The following is a 16,303-nucleotide window of genomic DNA, read 5'->3' as shown; positions in this document are numbered from 1 at the left end:
TAGTCAGCCCAGGAAATGCTGGACTATGATTTAATGAGATGCCAGGTTGTGTTCTCAGCAGTTTTATCTTGATCCCCCAATAACTGAGCTCTTAAAAAGGGCATTTAAAATGATAGCACAAATTCTGCTTCCCTGTGCTCCTCTCTGCCTCTGGTGGTGCTGAGGGTGGCACTGGGATGGTGAGAACTGGCAGAGCTCCACCAAAATCCCAGACCCACCAAGTCCCACGTGCCCCAGGTCTGCCCCACACCCAAGACGTTATCAGAGTAATAACACATTGCTCAACCAAATCATAAAAAGGGTCAAATTATGGAGACCTAAGAGAAACAGAAACCCTCTTTTAAAAGGGCAAGAAAGGAAGTTAATTCAGAAACAAATTATCCCTTGCAGTATGAAAAAGCGCCCAGCAGAGGTAATCAGCCAGCCAGCCTTTTCCTGTCCCCACACAGAACAACAATGACACTTCTTGTTCTCAACCACTGCCAATAAATCTTCCTTTGCTGAGCAGCTCCAGGCACCAGCTTGGAGAAACCAGGATCTGCAAGTGAGGAATGAAGCTGTGGCCAGGCCAGGCAGCTCACCCACAGCTTGGCACAGGCTGGTCTCAGCCACAACACCCCCACTCCAGGCTGGAAGTCCTTCTGGCCTGGGAAATGCACCTTGCTGGGCTCCAGGAGACTCATCCTCTCCAGGGGGAAGGATTTCCTCCAGGTCAGTGTGTACTGAGAATTCTATTCCATCACACAGCACCTGTAGGAGCTCTCCAGTAGCACCTAGGATGGTCCAGCATGGAAGGAGAGGCCCTTAAAAGAAAATTAATTGGTTCTCTGCATTCAAAGAACTCTTGCCAGATGTTGGCTGTGGCACTGGGGCTGTCACTGTCATATTTTCTGAAAAATCGCTTTGCCAGGATTTCTTCTCCTGGGAAGATGAGTAGCCTCAGAGAAAAAAACAATATTATCTCATTTGCTTCTCCCAGTTTTGCTGCTTTGGAATGTGGCTGGAGATTGTTTACCAACAGGTGCATGTTTGATTGGTTTCATGTGAATTGTTTTTAATTAATGACCAATCACCATCAGCTGTGTCAGACTCTGAGGAGACAGTCATGAGTTTTTAATTAGTATCTTGTTAAGCCTTCTGTCTGTATCCTTTCTCTTTCTTTAGTATAGTTTTAGTATAGTATAATATAGTATAATAGAGAATATAATATAATGTAATATAATGTAATAATAATATAATATAATATAATATAATATAATATAATATAATATAATATAATATAATATAATATAATATAATATAATATAATATAATATAATATAATATAATATAATATAATATAATGTAATAATAATATAATATAATATAATATAATATAATATAATATAATATAATATAATATAATATAATATAATATAATATAATATAATATAATATAATATAATATAATATAATATAATATAATATAATATAATATAATATAATATAATATAATATAATATAATATAATATAATATAATATATCAGCCTTCTGAGAACATGGAGTCAGATTCTCGATTCCTCCTTTGTCCTGGGGACCTCACAAACTCAACACTGGGTTTAGAGGTGAACACAGTGGTGCTGTGTTAAGGGTTGGACTTTTCCAACCTTCCTGATTCTATAAGGAGACTTCTCATCCCTGTACAGACCCTGCAGGGATCAAAACAAGCCATCTTTCTTCTTCAGGACCCAAATCCCTAATGCAGAGGTTGAATTTGAGGTTTTCTTTACATAAAACAGCACCTGCAAAAGCTTCAGCTCTCCAGCATAATCTGGGAAAACCCAGAAAGGGTGGAGAGGCCCTTAAAAAAAATTATATGGTTCTCTGAGCCCAAAGAACACTTGAGAGATGATGGCTGTAAATTCTGCAGAAGAGGCTCTTGCTTACAAGGCTCCAAATCTTGTAATCATCCCTCTAAATGAAAATATTTGTTTTAAGCAGTCCAACTGTTTTAATTTCCCATTTTGCCCTTTAAAAGAATAATCTGAGGAAGAGACAGCAAGTGAAGCATCTCCATTTGAAAGCTATTCAACAGCTAAATCAGAGACAATGTGACTCTTCTAGAAACCCACAGACCTCTGGGTCTGGAAAAATCCTTAAACACATGAAATGGACTGGCATTACTTCTGTTGAGAGTCACATCTTTCACAGTAATACATTAAATTTGGGATCTAACTCCTCAAATTTTGATTATCTCAACAGCAGCCTTGCTGGTTATCCAATATCATCTCACAATACCTATTTTTGAGAGGCTACCTGGGTTTTTCTGTGTTAAAACTCCTCCACAGGAGTCACTGCCATGACAGGCTACATCAAAGGCAGAAATTCTATAGCAACACAGAGCACACAAACCACTGAACCACTCTTTGCTTGCAGAGAGGCTTTTTCCCCCCTCTGCTCTGCCTGTTAAAAGAGCTTTAGGAAATCACTTTAATGCCCAGTCCATGTGCCTTAGCAATCCAGCCAGAAATGGCCCTACAACTGCTCCCTCCTGACTATGGAGCAGCTTGCTTTCACATTTTTCTAAGGATTCAGCTCTGGAAATCAGCAGTTATATCAATCTGCTGGGCAGGGAGAATACAGCCTGGAAGCTGGGATGCCTGGGGAGTTCCATCAGCTCAGGGATATTTGTTCCACAACCCACGGAGCTGATGTTTTTCCTAGCAGGACATGAGGGAGAAAAATCCACCAGCACCCAGTTAAACCATTTTAAAATCATATATCCTTTACCCCAAGAGGAAAAAATTAAAAATCAGGCATTTTCATCTTCACTTGTCAGGCAGTTAAAGAAAGAGTGGGGTGTGATTGGACTTGGTTTGTGATAGAGTCACCTCTTCATGCGATAAAGGGGGGTTTCTTGGCCTTTTTGAGGTAAAAAACTGCAACACCAAAACCAGCAACTCCCACTGGAGCTTCTTGCCCATTTTTCCCATGGAAAACATCCAGTTTACCCCTCTGTGCTGGGATCATGGCAGGTCTGGGTGCTTCAGGGGAGCTTTAATCATTTCATGCTGCAGGTCCTGCCAGCAGCTGAACTTTCTCACTTAAATAACTGAGGAAAACAGTCCAACACTCCCCACTCTGGGACAGGACTATCCCTCATCCCAGGTTCTCCAAGGAAACAACCAGTAGCAGCTTCTCAGGGAAGCAGAGGACATCTCTGGGCCAGTTTGTGTCTTCCTGCTCTGGCAAATGCTGGAATAGGAGGAAAAAAGAGTTGTGTCCGTGGTTTCAAAGGTATGAGATATCGTCCTGGGCTGATGGAGCTCATCTGTAACTCTCAAGATTTGTTTTCTAGTTAGGAAATGACCATGTACACAAATACAAACTTTAATTCTTCCAGAGCTGGACCCTGCTGGTCACTGGGGCATGAAAGGCTTTGATACTCTCAGCTCTCATTTTAACAGAAGAATCCCAAGTTTTCCATAAGCTGATGTAGCCTGGTACGGCCTCAGCAAGATCAGGTTTTGGTCATTCCTGACAAAACCACCCCTAAAGCCTGCAGAGAATCAGAATTCAGTTGTTCTCCTGCACTTCACAGAAACATTGAAACCTGGACATCTTCAGTTCCTCAAGGGTTTGTTCTGCCCTGTGGCTGAAGCCCAGCTCCATATGGAATGTCTGACCTTGCTGGCGCTTCCCTATACCTGAAACCATCACGAAAGCACCAAATCCAACAGAAGCAGAACAACTATTTGAATCCCAGGTTTTCCCCACTGCTCTTTTCACAGAGGATAAATCAGATAAGAAATAAGAGCCTTCTTTCTAGCACAAAGGAGAGGGAAACGCATTTTTGTCTTCATTAGGAATGTTCTTCTGCAGCCAGGCTCTGCACAACTCAGTGAATATCCTACACAATTCCGTCCTTTCTCACCCCAAACTAATTTCAGCTTTTAATATTTGCCCTCATCATCTATGCAGAAGCAACACCACCAAAACCTTATCTCTGAGCTGTTCCTCCTCATTAATATAATCTTATTATATCAGTTTTATCTCATCCACCAGGAATTAAAAGTTGGTTAAGGTGCACCAACCCAGCAGTGCTAATTTAAAATTTAGCAAAGGGTATAGACCAAATGCAAGGATAAAGAATAGCAGATATCTTAAAGGTTCTTCCCACTCATATGGAAAATTTTTTCATCAACAAATTCCTTTTACTTCAGAGGTTTGGAAGCTGTTTTGCAATCTGACTTCAAGAAAAATGTAAGATCTAAAAATATGGTTCACAATCTGTTGCACAATAACTCCAGCAGAAATACAGTGCAATAATTAGATAATTATGGTTAATAACTCATCATTGCTTTCCCACCACTTTCTTCTCCCTCTTCAGAGCAACAAAAGGAAGAAACAAGGAAAGTTTTGCACAAGACACCTTCAGGCTGTGAGCTTATTTTTTAAATCATCTCTTGTCATGGAAGCCAGGATTACTCACATGGATGCATTTAAAGCTCTGGCTCACTTTCCTAAGAGGCTGAACCCACCCTTTTCAGTCTCATGTATGTAATCACAGCATTTGTATCCTGACCTTTAAAATGCTTTGGTGTTAAGGCAACACTCCCCAAAACCCTCCACAGATCTGCCTCACCCCACAGCAGCAACTTCCATCCTCTGCATCAGCAGCACCTCATCCTTACTGCTGTTACCCTTCCTATGGCATCCAAAGTGCAGAAAACTGCCCAAAAGTCCTCTTGGTTGACACCATTTTACTTTATAAACTAGTTTTGTTCATTGTGGTCCTGCTCTGTACGAGCCAGGTGTAAAAAAGTAGAATAAAAAGCCCAAAATATCATCCAGCTCTCTCTTCTCTCTCAGGACACAGCCCTGATATGCCATCACTTCTTTTTCACATGGAGATCACATCCTTCTCTTTCAGAGGAGATTCAAAACAAGGGGGAGATTTCTCCTTGTTTGTTGATGGTGTTGTCTCTTTTTGATTGCTTTTTTTTTTAATCCTCTATTTCTCTCCATTTTCCCCAGCCATAAGCAGAGGGCAGGAGAAGAAGAGCAAGCAGAAGGAAAACTATTGTGACAGTTGTCCCAGCAAACTGGCCGTGAAGGCTAAAATATGTGCATGCCTTTAGGCACCTATCCCACATATCCCAGCCATTTCTCTGGGAATTAACATATTTCTTGACAACTCTGACTTTAAGACTGCACAGGAATAAAGCAAGAGTCAAAAAGGCACAGCTTTGGCTGGCTCAGGGACTCAGGTTCTGGCCTGTCCCCTGTGAAGGGACAGCCTGGCTCACCCCACAGGCCTGACTTGGAGACAATAACTTCAAACCCCAGTTCTGGTCAAGTGCAAGCTGGGGTGAAGCCACCACATCTCATAAATCCCAGGTGACAGAGTTCTTAAGGGCCTGCTCCTCCAATGTTTAGCAGCGTTGACAATTAATCAGCGTCCAAATTAATTGTCAGACAAAGTAATCAGTGTCTAAATAGTGTGGAATGTCTGACTTCAATTTTCAGCTACAAAGTTTGGATGGTTCCATCAAAGGACCTAAGAAATCTTTTGGTCCAGGCTCCCAGACTTTGGCAGGCAAAGCAGTCCATGAACCAGTTTGCTTGTCCCTTTGAGAAGTTCCTTTATTAGCATTTCTCAGTAATTAGCATTTTCTGGCTCATTTTTTCAGCATTCTTAGCTTGTTAACAGCAGATTTCTATAACATCCAAGAGCCCTGGAGGGGCTGTGGTCACCTACTGCATGTGTTTGCAAAGAGAAGCAGCCCAGAGAGAGACAGATCCCACAGGATGGATGGCACAAGCACCACCATCTTAACCCAAAAGGGCACACTCTGAACCTCTGCTCCTCCCAGCAGCAGGAAAAGGTTTGGATGTCAGTGATTTTGCTCATCTAAGCCAGGTACTTACATGATACAGAGCCAGGACTGCTGATACTGCACCCCCGTGACTGTGGCTGTGACCCCTTGAATTGTGTCTGATAAAAGGTGAACTGGGAAGAGAAGAGAGGGAAACATCACAGGCTGTCCTCATTTATTCTGCAGCTGTAAATAACATTTCTGTCTAAATGGAAGCTGACTACTAATCCCAAGCATTCCTATCTGCCCAGTGGACTAATGCAGGGGTGGGGGCTGACAGAGAGAGATGGAAACATTTGCCCTGCTGCTTTTGAACTGTGTCCTTAAACTATTCACAGCTTAGAAAGGCAGCTGCTTTCTCCTCCCAACATCATCCTACTGCAGTACTGGGTTATTAGATTAGCATTATCCACCACACACACACAGACAGGACTGGGAGGGATGTCACCTTCCCAATCCCCTGCCCTCTCTCCCCCTCTTCCCAGCTACTGCTCTCACACTATTTTACAGCACTACTTACTTTTTGTTCTTTATTGGCAGAAAGCCTAAATTTAAAGGGATTACAAATGCGAAGCTCTAAGACAGGTAGCAAGAAGTAACCAAAGCATGAACATGCTTACTACATGCTCAGGACTTGACATATCTGTTAAACAAATTCACTCAGGCTGTGACAGTTACATTTGAGGTGCGCTGGATATGATTGTGCATTCATTCCTGGTGAGTCTGAACCATCAAGGGTGCCTACAGAGAAACAATGCTCAGTTAAGCTTCTTCACATCTTGGGCTAAAAGGCAGTGTTTTTTTAGACTACACTACAACATTTGTTGATAGCTTAAGGTGATACCAGTTGTTGACAGCTTAAGGTGATACTATTTGTTGATAGCTTAAGGTGATACCATTTTTTGATAGCTTAAGGTGATACCAAGCCAACAACCTTGGCTAGGGCTGCCCCGGTTGAGCTTCTGGAGGAAAAATCAAGTGTCTCCAATTTCCTCCAGTGGGCTGGGAGTGACACAAAGGATCAACCCTTCCCAATTACTCATCCAAAGCAGGCAAAATTCCTCAGCCTGTGTGAATTCAGGTGGAGAATCACAAGGCAAAGGAGCCATTGCTGACGAGGACAAGCAAATCAAAAGGGTCCACGCAGATAAGACACCCCAGAGAGCACCACAATGGATGATCTTAATGAAACAGGGGCAAGACTCCACCAAAACACAAAAACCCTGGAGAAATGAGGCCCTTCGGTCTGAATGACATGGAAAAAAAATCAACCCAGGGGGTCACACGCAACATGCAAGCCTGGGGACCACACAGTGATTGTCCAGCACACCCCACCATGGCAAGGATGGCAAATGCAGAGCAGCCCAGCAGGCAAAGCAAACCAAGAGCTGATTACCGTTCCCTTCCCGTGGGGTCCCTGAATCAGTGAATAAAGTGTTCATGATTTTTTCGAAGTTGCAGCTGGGCTCCATGTTCTCAGGATCCTCGGCGAAGTGTTTCAGCATCTCCCGGAGAACATCGTCCAAGGACGTGGCTGTTTCATCCAGGATGATGCTGGCTCTGGCCAAGAAACCATCCAGGTCTCTCTGGGCTCTCACTTCCTCCTCAAAATTCTTTAATTTCAGGTACTGTGTTGAGAAAAGAGCATGAGACAGCTGAACACAAAACCAGCAAAGTAGAATTTGGGTCCTTCACAAGCAATTTTGCTGAGGTTAGCACCCAACCAAAGATTCTATTGGTCATTCAGATCACAGGAGAAAAGGCATTTTATGCATTAATGCATTGAAGGTTTGCATTGTCAAGGTTTATCCTAACAGTGTGCCCACAGGCGAATGCCCAGGTACCATTTATACCCTGACATAGAAAGCAGAATCATTTTAAAAAGAGTTCTTTTGTGGTTGGTTGTTTTTTGGTGTTTTTTAGCCTAGAATAAGTTGGTCTAAAAGCAAAAGTATTTAAGATAGCATTTAAAATCTTTTTTAGATTCAAATAATTCAGGAAGTTTGAAAAAACATGGCAAAGTTATTTGGGAGAAAGGAACATTGAGCTCAGCAGCATGAAAAATTACCAGTATGAATCTCAGTGCCAAGTCAACCCAGTTGTCCCCAAACTGGGAACCATCTGTCCCCAGTGCTCCCAGTTAGGGAGCCTGAAGTGGCAGGTGGGGAATGCCATCCAGCCCATCAACTTTTCTGACATTTGCTAAATTTCTGTTCTTTCCACTTCCATGGAAGTTTTCTTCCTTTGTGGATTTAGCTTTAAAGCAATAATGAATCAAAGACTGCAGAGGCTGAAACTATCCCAGCTCTCTGCTGGTTCCTTCTGCTCTCCCAGACTCACTGGCTTTGAGATGGAAAAGACAGCCCCAGTGTGTTGAGACTCAGTTTCTTCATGCAGGAAAAGTTAATTCTTTATTCACACAACTCATTTTATACAGTTTTTACAGCCCTCATGGGCAACTTTAACTGGTTAATTGCTTTTTTGCTAATTACTTATTGGTTAGTAAAAGGTATTTTACTTGTCTATCAAATCTTTCTTTTCTTGAATTGTTTACATATTATCTTCACTGATGGGACTGAGCTTATTGTTTATCTAAGTGCACTTTTTTTTTACCCTAGAAATAGATTGTTGTGTTAACAAACTCTCATTTTCAAGACGTTTTTGCGTAAGAACTTGCAAAGTACTTAGCTGCACTTAGAAGCGATAGGCCAGCTATTAATTTAGCAGAGCAGGTCTCATTTTATGAGGCTTTTATTTTATAATTTTTCTACCTGTCTGCAACATATGTTCCAGAACCTCAACTCCTTTCTGTACCTGTCAGCTGGGAAGGTGATTAATTGAGTGATCAAACTACAAATTCCCATTGCAGAGTCCTTGGAAATCCACACACAAGGCACTGGACAAGGAGGGCTGGCAGTCCTGGCCCTCTCCTTCAACAGCCAGAGTGAGGAAATGGGAACTGAGCTGTTCTATGGATCTTCCTTCCCATGGGAAAGCTGCCAGGATGAATTCGTGATGCTGAGAACCAGATTGTCAAGAGACATTGAAACCCTCAGTTCCCCTCAAGCTCAGGAAGAACCAAGCTCTGAATTGCTTTTACAAATCTGATCCCCAGCTGCCTCCACAGCCAGGACCATGCCATGTTCCCCCAGGGTGCAGGGCCATCCCTCATGGGTCCTCTCCTTCCATGCACACTCTCTCTTACCTTTTCCATTTATAGACACAGGCAAAAAAATGCTAACATCTCCCTAATTACTGTAATTATCACAGCAACTATCAAGTTGTCAGTACACATCCATTGCAATTAGCACTGTTTTACTTTGCATCAATCACTCTTTCCACAGCATCCTTGAGAGGGAGGATTCTCTGAAGCGTTTCAGCTCCCACCCCCAAGGCTTTGGAGCCATCTGCTCGTAGGAGAGGAGACGGTGACACAGCTACAACTCCACCTCCGAAGTGCAAGCACTGAGTCTGTCTCAAAGGGAGAGCAGATTAACACACACCTGTAATAATGAGTTTTCAAAATAGCAAAGGTGGCTTTGGGTCACCAACTTCTGGAGAGAAGCAACCAGAAGGAGAATAGCAGAAAGAGAAAGGTGAGGGACAGCAAAAAATTAATCAAAGGTATTCATATAGGTTATCTGCCCAGATCACAGAATCACAGAATGGTTTGGGTTGAAAGGACCTCAAAGATTATCCAGTTCCATCCCCTGCCATGGGCAGGGACACCTTCCACTACCCCAGGCTGCTCAGAGCACTATCCAGCCTGGCCTTGGACACTTCCAGGGTGGGGCAGACACAGCTTCTCTGGGCAAGCTGTGCCAGGGCCTCACCATCTTCATGATATTTTTCCTAATATTGGGTCTAAACCGACTTTCTTTCAGTCTGAAGCCATTTCCCCTCGTCCTGTCACTCCAGACTATTTTAAGTTATCTCTTCCCTATCTTTCTTGTAGCTCCCTTCAGGCACTGGAAGGCCCCAGTTCATCTCAATCAACCCTGATCCTGCACTGAGCTGTGCTTGACAGCACCAGCAGCAGCTCATTGCAAATCAGGAGGATTTAGCTCCAGCTGAGCCACAGGCTTCAAGCAATGCCTTGGAAAAATAACTTTCCATGCCCCAGAGCTGTTTCATTTCCCTTCTCTTGGTCCTTTATAGGAAATAGGGGGAAGAAACATATTTATCACCCATTTATCATTATTATCACTCCCTGAGATTAGGGAAGGCATTATAGATTCATGGAATGGTTTGGGTTGGAAGGGAACTCAAAGCTCATCCAGTCCCACCCCTGACATGGGCAGGAACACCTTCCACCAGCTCAGGGTGCTCCAAAGCCCTGTCCAACCTGGCCTTGGACACTTCCAACGATCCAGGGGCAGCCACAGCTTCTCTGGACACCCTGTGCCAGGGCCCCACCACCCTCACAAGGAAGCATCTCTAACATCCAATCTAAATCTACTCTCTGAGCTTAAAGAGGCTTTATGCACATTAAACATCACAAGGCAAGCAGCCACCATGAAAGGAGAGAAATCCATCACTCCCTGAGACACACCAAAATCAAATTACTGGAAGCACTGGCACAGCAAAGCCTCAGCGACAGCTCAGGCACAACTGTTCCAGCCAGGACCCCCACTGGGTTCAGGGCAGATTAATGAATGCTCCCTCACTAATATTTTTAGCTGGATAGTCAAGTCACACCAGGAAACTTGATGCTGGAAACTTGATGCTGGAAACTGCTTAGGAAGAAACCCAAGTCAGCTACCCAAGAGCCATTTGAACAGCTCTGGGCATCCTTGATTGCAAAGCTCCACCTTGCACCGTGACAGGAACAGAAGCTGTTGTGCCAAAAAAAGGGGGAAAACACTGAAACAGCCTGCCCTGACTTCAGGCAGGCCAAAATCACACATTCTAACTTATCAACAAGGCTCAAAATGCAAGCTCTCTCTTGGCTGGCTGCTCAGGAGGGAGACACCTTCACTTAGAGCCACCAGCAGATTTTTTTGTGGCATCCAAAAAATCCCATTTTCCTCAGCAGAGCTCTGCCTGGGCTGCTGCCATGGTCCTTTGGGCCAATTCCCTCAGCACCACTCTGTGATGGCGATTAAATAGCTCAATCTGTGTGAAGAACCTTTATTCCTGCCCACCAAATGCCCTGCAAATTGCCTGAGACACAAACTGCCCTTCCAGAACCACAGGCTTCCACCAGAGACAGGGACAACCTACAGGGAAACCTCTCCAGACAAAGCTTCTCACTTCTCTGCTGGTGATTCCCCCTTCCCAGACACTTGGAGCCATCTCCTCCATGAGTCAGGTCTCAATTTCCTTTGCATTTGAAGCACAAAATTTCCACTCATCCTCCCTGGAGGGAAAAACTGGCAAAAGTGTCTTTTTCTCAAGTCCTGCTAAAGCTCTCTGGTATTTGTGGCTCCACAGCACACTAAAATGCTCAAGCATGAACTACAGGCCAGAAAAAGCAAGAATCCTACAGCTCTGAAAAGGAAAAACAAAATAGAAGAGACACTTATGAGTTAGCAGTTTCCAACTATTTCTTATCAGAGGCAGATCCTGCATTTGGGCTTAGAATTTGCTCTTTTAAGTGATTAAGTTCTCAGGTTACTTTCAGTCAAGTGTGTATGACTGAGAACCTTGGCACTGGGATTAGACAAGACAAATTAGGGATAAAGACATTTTCATTCCTGAGCATAGAATTGCTTATTTTAATTTTCCATGATTCTATACCAAACAATGTTTAATTTTTTTTGGTGGTGGCTTTGTTTTGGGTGGTGTTTTCTTTGGTATTTATTTGCTTTGGGGTTTTTTGTTAACTTGGGGAAAAGGTTTCTAAAGCTATTGCACATTTCCTCCCACTACTAATTCACACTTCTGAAATATCTTTTCAGGATTTGAGCTGTCTTAGAGTCCTAAAGCAAAGCAGAATTAAAGAGCTCTCTGGGATTCCCTAAAAAGCCCCCAAAGCTTACGAGGCTGCACAAACTAAAACCTCAAGTTACAACTTGCAACAAAGCCTGAAATCCAAGATCTCAGGCACTGGCACAGCTGCCCAGGGCTGTGGTGGAGTCCCCATCCCTGGAGGGATTTAAAAGCCATGCGGATGTGGCACTTGGGGACATGTCAGTGGTGGCCTTGGCAGTGCTGGGGGAATGGTTGGATTTGTGACCTTAGAGGGTTTTTCCAACCTAAATGATTCTGTGATTTACCAGGATCAGTGATGCTACAAGTTCCCATGACAACAGCCACTCCTTCAGGCACAAAGTTAAGACAACTTAATGCACCACCAGCCTCACAACCCTAAAGGCAAAACTTCACATGGTACTAAATACAGGATCAGAGAATTAAAGAATGGGTTGGGTGGGAAGGGACCTCGAAGATCACCCAGTGCCACCCCTGCCGTGGGCAGGGACACCTTCACTGTCCCAGGTGGCTCCAAGCCCCAATGTCCAACCTGGCCTTGGACACTTCCAACGATCCAGGGGCAGCCACAGCTTCTCTGGGCACCCTGTGCCAGGGCCTCACCACCCTCACAGAGAAGTTATTAAAAAACCAACCCAATTCCTCCCTGAGTACTTTCTGTGCTCTTCTATAGCTGAAGGTTTGGAATAACAAATCCTATTGAGGGTTTTTTTGCACTTTCACCTTATCATTAGTGAGTTACAGTCTCAGCAGCAAGTGTAAACTAAGTGTGGGGTCCTAATCCTTCTCCTAGCCTGCTTGTTTCCAGGGATTTCACTCCTGCTGAACCTCGTGAAGGATGACTGAATAGCTGGAATAAAGAGGGAACCAAACCCCAGCCTTGTCTGCTGGGTGTCTCTGTTTCCAGCTCCAGAGGAGCTCAGCAGCCAGGACCTCTACAGCACACACTTGGATCCCTGTGGAGGCAGCTGCAGAAGAGAAAGTGATGAATTAACATGTCAAGGAATTGTCTGGGACAAAAAGCAGTGGAACAATCAGAATTACAGAGAAATTATTCTGAGAATGAGCAGCACGTGGCTTTTTAGGTTTAAAGAAAGGGAGAGGAATTGAAGAGAAGAAGCATTTAAATGCCTTTTGCTTAGGCCAGCGACAAGCAGCCCCTCAGTGTGTCTCATGATCCTTTTCTGTACTTCTGGATGATGAAAAAGCCAAACTGGTCGCACAGCACCTCTACTTACCTTCCTTGATGTGTGCAGTAACACGCAGCCAGCACCTTCACTTTCAGCTGGAAAGAAGGAGAAAAAAACCCACATCAGAGGAGTGTTACTATCAGAGGTACCTGACAGGCAGCAGGAGCCGAGCAGGAGGCTCAGGAGGAGGTGAAGCATCACTCTCTTGGCAGGGGATGATCTCTAGAGAAAAGCAGAGATTCAGTTTTTACAACATCTCCCATTTTGGAAGCGTGAACCAAGCACGCTTGGATTGGCATTATCTGATCACTAGGGGATTGTGTCTTGCAGCTTTTTTTGGCCTGGTTTTTGTAACTCTGATGTATTTTTACTCTTCCCTTCTCTCCCTCCCTCTCAACCTCCCCAAAAATCCAACTCCTAATCCTTGAAGTAATCATTTAATCCAATGCATCGTTGTTTGATAGATTGAGGCTACGATTTCATGAGTCACCCCGTTTGGAAACCCTCCTTGTCCTCGTTAAGGAGTCAACAATAACAGCCAGGCACTTCCAAGGGATTGCAGGCAGTGACTCCAAGATGAGCACATTAATGTCCTGTCAACTCACCACGCTGCCTCCATAAATCTGAGGAGAAAGCAACACAGCTCTTGGGAAAGAAAACTGCTGTTTAGGGACTAATAAATGTCACTGAACACCCAGGATGGGGGAACCCGGGAAATTCCCACTTCAAACTTCCAAGTGCCAACAATAACATTTTCTTAGAGTAACTACAGAGCATTTTGGGTATCAGCTACAAAACAAAACAAAATCAAGCTCAAAAGCCCACTCCTTGCAGCCAAGGCAGCCTCTCTGTGGCATTATTTGTCCCACAGGTACTTTTTGTGCAGAGAATAACAGAACAGTTTGGGATGGAAGGGATCTTAAAGACCATTGAGGTCACCTTCCACTTTACCAGGCTGCTCCAAACCCCACCCAATCTTGACTTAAACACTTCCAGCCTGGCATCCTTCTCCTTAAGTTGTCAAAAAAATCCCCCAAAAGCCTGAGCTGCTACCAAAATGAAGCACATGAATAGCTTTAATTCGAATGAGCACAGCAGTAGCAGCATGGAAAAACCCACTGAAGACCAAAACTTTTCCAGAGTCCAAGCTGTGGAAAACTACAGAGATGTAACACGGAGTTACAGTTATTCAGATGAGGGTTTTGCTTCCTTCCCAGATCTCTACTTCCAAATCCTAACCTGTAAGAGCTGCTGCAATCCCATGACTTGGCCACTCACCTTCAAGCCAAGCCCTGCTACTCTTCAAAAAATAAGCTCAGGGTGCAACTCACGTTAAAACTCCAGAACTCCAAAAAACCCCAATTATCTTTTGCATGCAGAAAGCTGCTTTAAACAAAATCATTGCTGATCAAACAGCAATATGAGTTTTGCCCTCGAGGGGGTTCAAAGGCTCCAACTCAAAGTGGGAGCAGAGCTGTAGAAAGGAGGGAAAGGATTGACTTCATCTCCCCCTAAACAAAATGAGGTGGTTCAGAGGCTTCGGTTACATCACCCAACTTCTCCCAAATTTCACTTGGATGCTGCACATGTGATTAAAAGCATCACTTAACCAGACAAGTCTGCTGCTGCAACAGCCCCAATTATTCCTGCTTTTGCTGCGCCTTTTGGAAAACACAAGCTGTTTCATCTAAAAAGTGCAATTTATTATTAAAAAGCAAGCACCCAAATAAACCAGAAACATCAAGCATTTTCCCCAGGCTCTCACATCTGTAGTTCTCCAATGCTCACTTACCCAACTTCCAGCCTAATTACACATGCAGAAGTATGCGGGGAGATTTGGAAGCCCATAAATATTCATTGAGGAGAAAACATGTTTTGGTTTATCTGCTTTTGCAAGAAATAGTTCTGGAGAGACAAAAAAATACCCACAATCCCGAACAATAGCAGGCACATGCTAAAGAGAGAGCCACAGCCTGTCCTCATGGATACATGGAAATGGAACAGAAATTCTTGCTGTGCTTTTATCAGGCAGCAACTCTTGGTTCCTCTTATCATTTTTGAGGTGTATCAATCTTTGCTGACAGCTCTCTCACATACCCAGCTGGAGGAGCACCAAGTGCTCCTTTATCAACACAAGCAAAAACATCTCATTACATCTGTTGGAGCAGGATCTTTCAAACTTCTCAAAAAAGCTGTTCTGGGTACAGAGGTGGCACTTTGGAAAGCCCAGAGCTTCATTCATCATTCATCCCAACAACACGCAGCTCAGATTTAATCCAGGCAAGGAGATGTCCATCCCAGTTCTGGGCTGGTATCTTAAATGCTCACTGGAGTGCTACAACATCACTCAGGGATAGCAGCAAATCCACTGGAACATGACAAAGGGAAGGGAAAAATACACAGAGACTTCTCAAGTGTTCTTCTGCCTTGCTCACAATAAATATCCATTAATTTCCTGCCGGGCAATGAGGGATCAAACCCTGCAGGAGGTTGCCCATGACACATCCAAAGCTCAAGTCCAACCACCACCAAACTGCCACTCATTTTCTCCTCCTCCACAGCACCATCCCTGCCTCCCTGCAGCCAAGGAGGGAGTAAAAGAATCAACACCATTGGCCCTTGCACCTCCACAGAGGAGCTCTTCATGAGGATGACACAGATACAGAAAACCCCTGGATTCACCCTACAAGAAACTCCCCATCAATCTCCTCAGCCAAGAGTAGTAACTTGAAAATCTCAGTAATTTGAGATTTCACACCTGAATGTCACAATGAAACTCTACGAGGAGGTCGAGACCAGATAAAATTTTCACGTCTATTTTTGTGGCCCTTCTTGCCGGACAGAGCAGGCAGCAAAAGCCTATTTTAGGCAAGCGAGCGAGCAAGGGGCATTATTGTGTGTCTGAGGGAGAGCTGCCAGGGGTGGCTGAGCTTATCTGTTGGGCTCTGCTCCAGGTCCTGCCCAGGGGAAAAGCCAAAAAGTCAGCAACGCATCCCCGACATCCCCTGGCAGGCAGATCAAGGCGCCACGCGCATCCCGAGGTTCTGGGATGCGTGCGCACAGGCACGGAGCGTTACTGGGAACCCCACGAGCGACTCCCAGGGAGCTCAGCTGTGACAACTCTGAGGAATTGTCACCATCAGGCCTTGTGGCACACTCTGTCTCTCCTTTTATTCTCCAAACAAACCCCGTCCAACTTCAACACGAACGAGATTTAATGCTTGGAAGTTTATTTGCTCGGTTTCATTGCAGCTGCCCTAATAATATCCCTGAGAGCAACCCAGAGAAACAAAATCCCCTCCTTGCTCCCCCTCCACCCCCTG

The 16,303-nt window shown here is 44.2% G+C and overlaps 1 protein-coding gene across 1 annotated transcript in view; it reads right to left on the bottom strand.

Annotated features, from left to right (window-relative positions):
• Window positions 1-16,303, bottom strand: part of SLC4A11 (solute carrier family 4 member 11) — a 90,676-nt gene that overhangs the window by 44,552 nt on the left and 29,821 nt on the right. The window contains exons 4-7 of the mRNA XM_030947689.1: window positions 13,029-13,075; window positions 7,256-7,487; window positions 6,538-6,600; window positions 5,912-5,993 (exon numbers count right to left, since the gene is read on the bottom strand). Coding sequence (XP_030803549.1) covers window positions 5,912-5,993; window positions 6,538-6,600; window positions 7,256-7,487; window positions 13,029-13,075 — 424 coding nt within the window. The remainder of the gene's footprint in view (window positions 1-5,911; window positions 5,994-6,537; window positions 6,601-7,255; window positions 7,488-13,028; window positions 13,076-16,303) is intronic.

Source organism: Camarhynchus parvulus, chromosome 4 (assembly GCF_901933205.1).
Source record: "Camarhynchus parvulus chromosome 4, STF_HiC, whole genome shotgun sequence".
NCBI lineage: Eukaryota > Metazoa > Chordata > Aves > Passeriformes > Thraupidae > Camarhynchus > Camarhynchus parvulus.
Note: the sequence above shows the minus strand (reverse complement) of the source record. Positions and strands in the feature narration are given on the sequence as shown.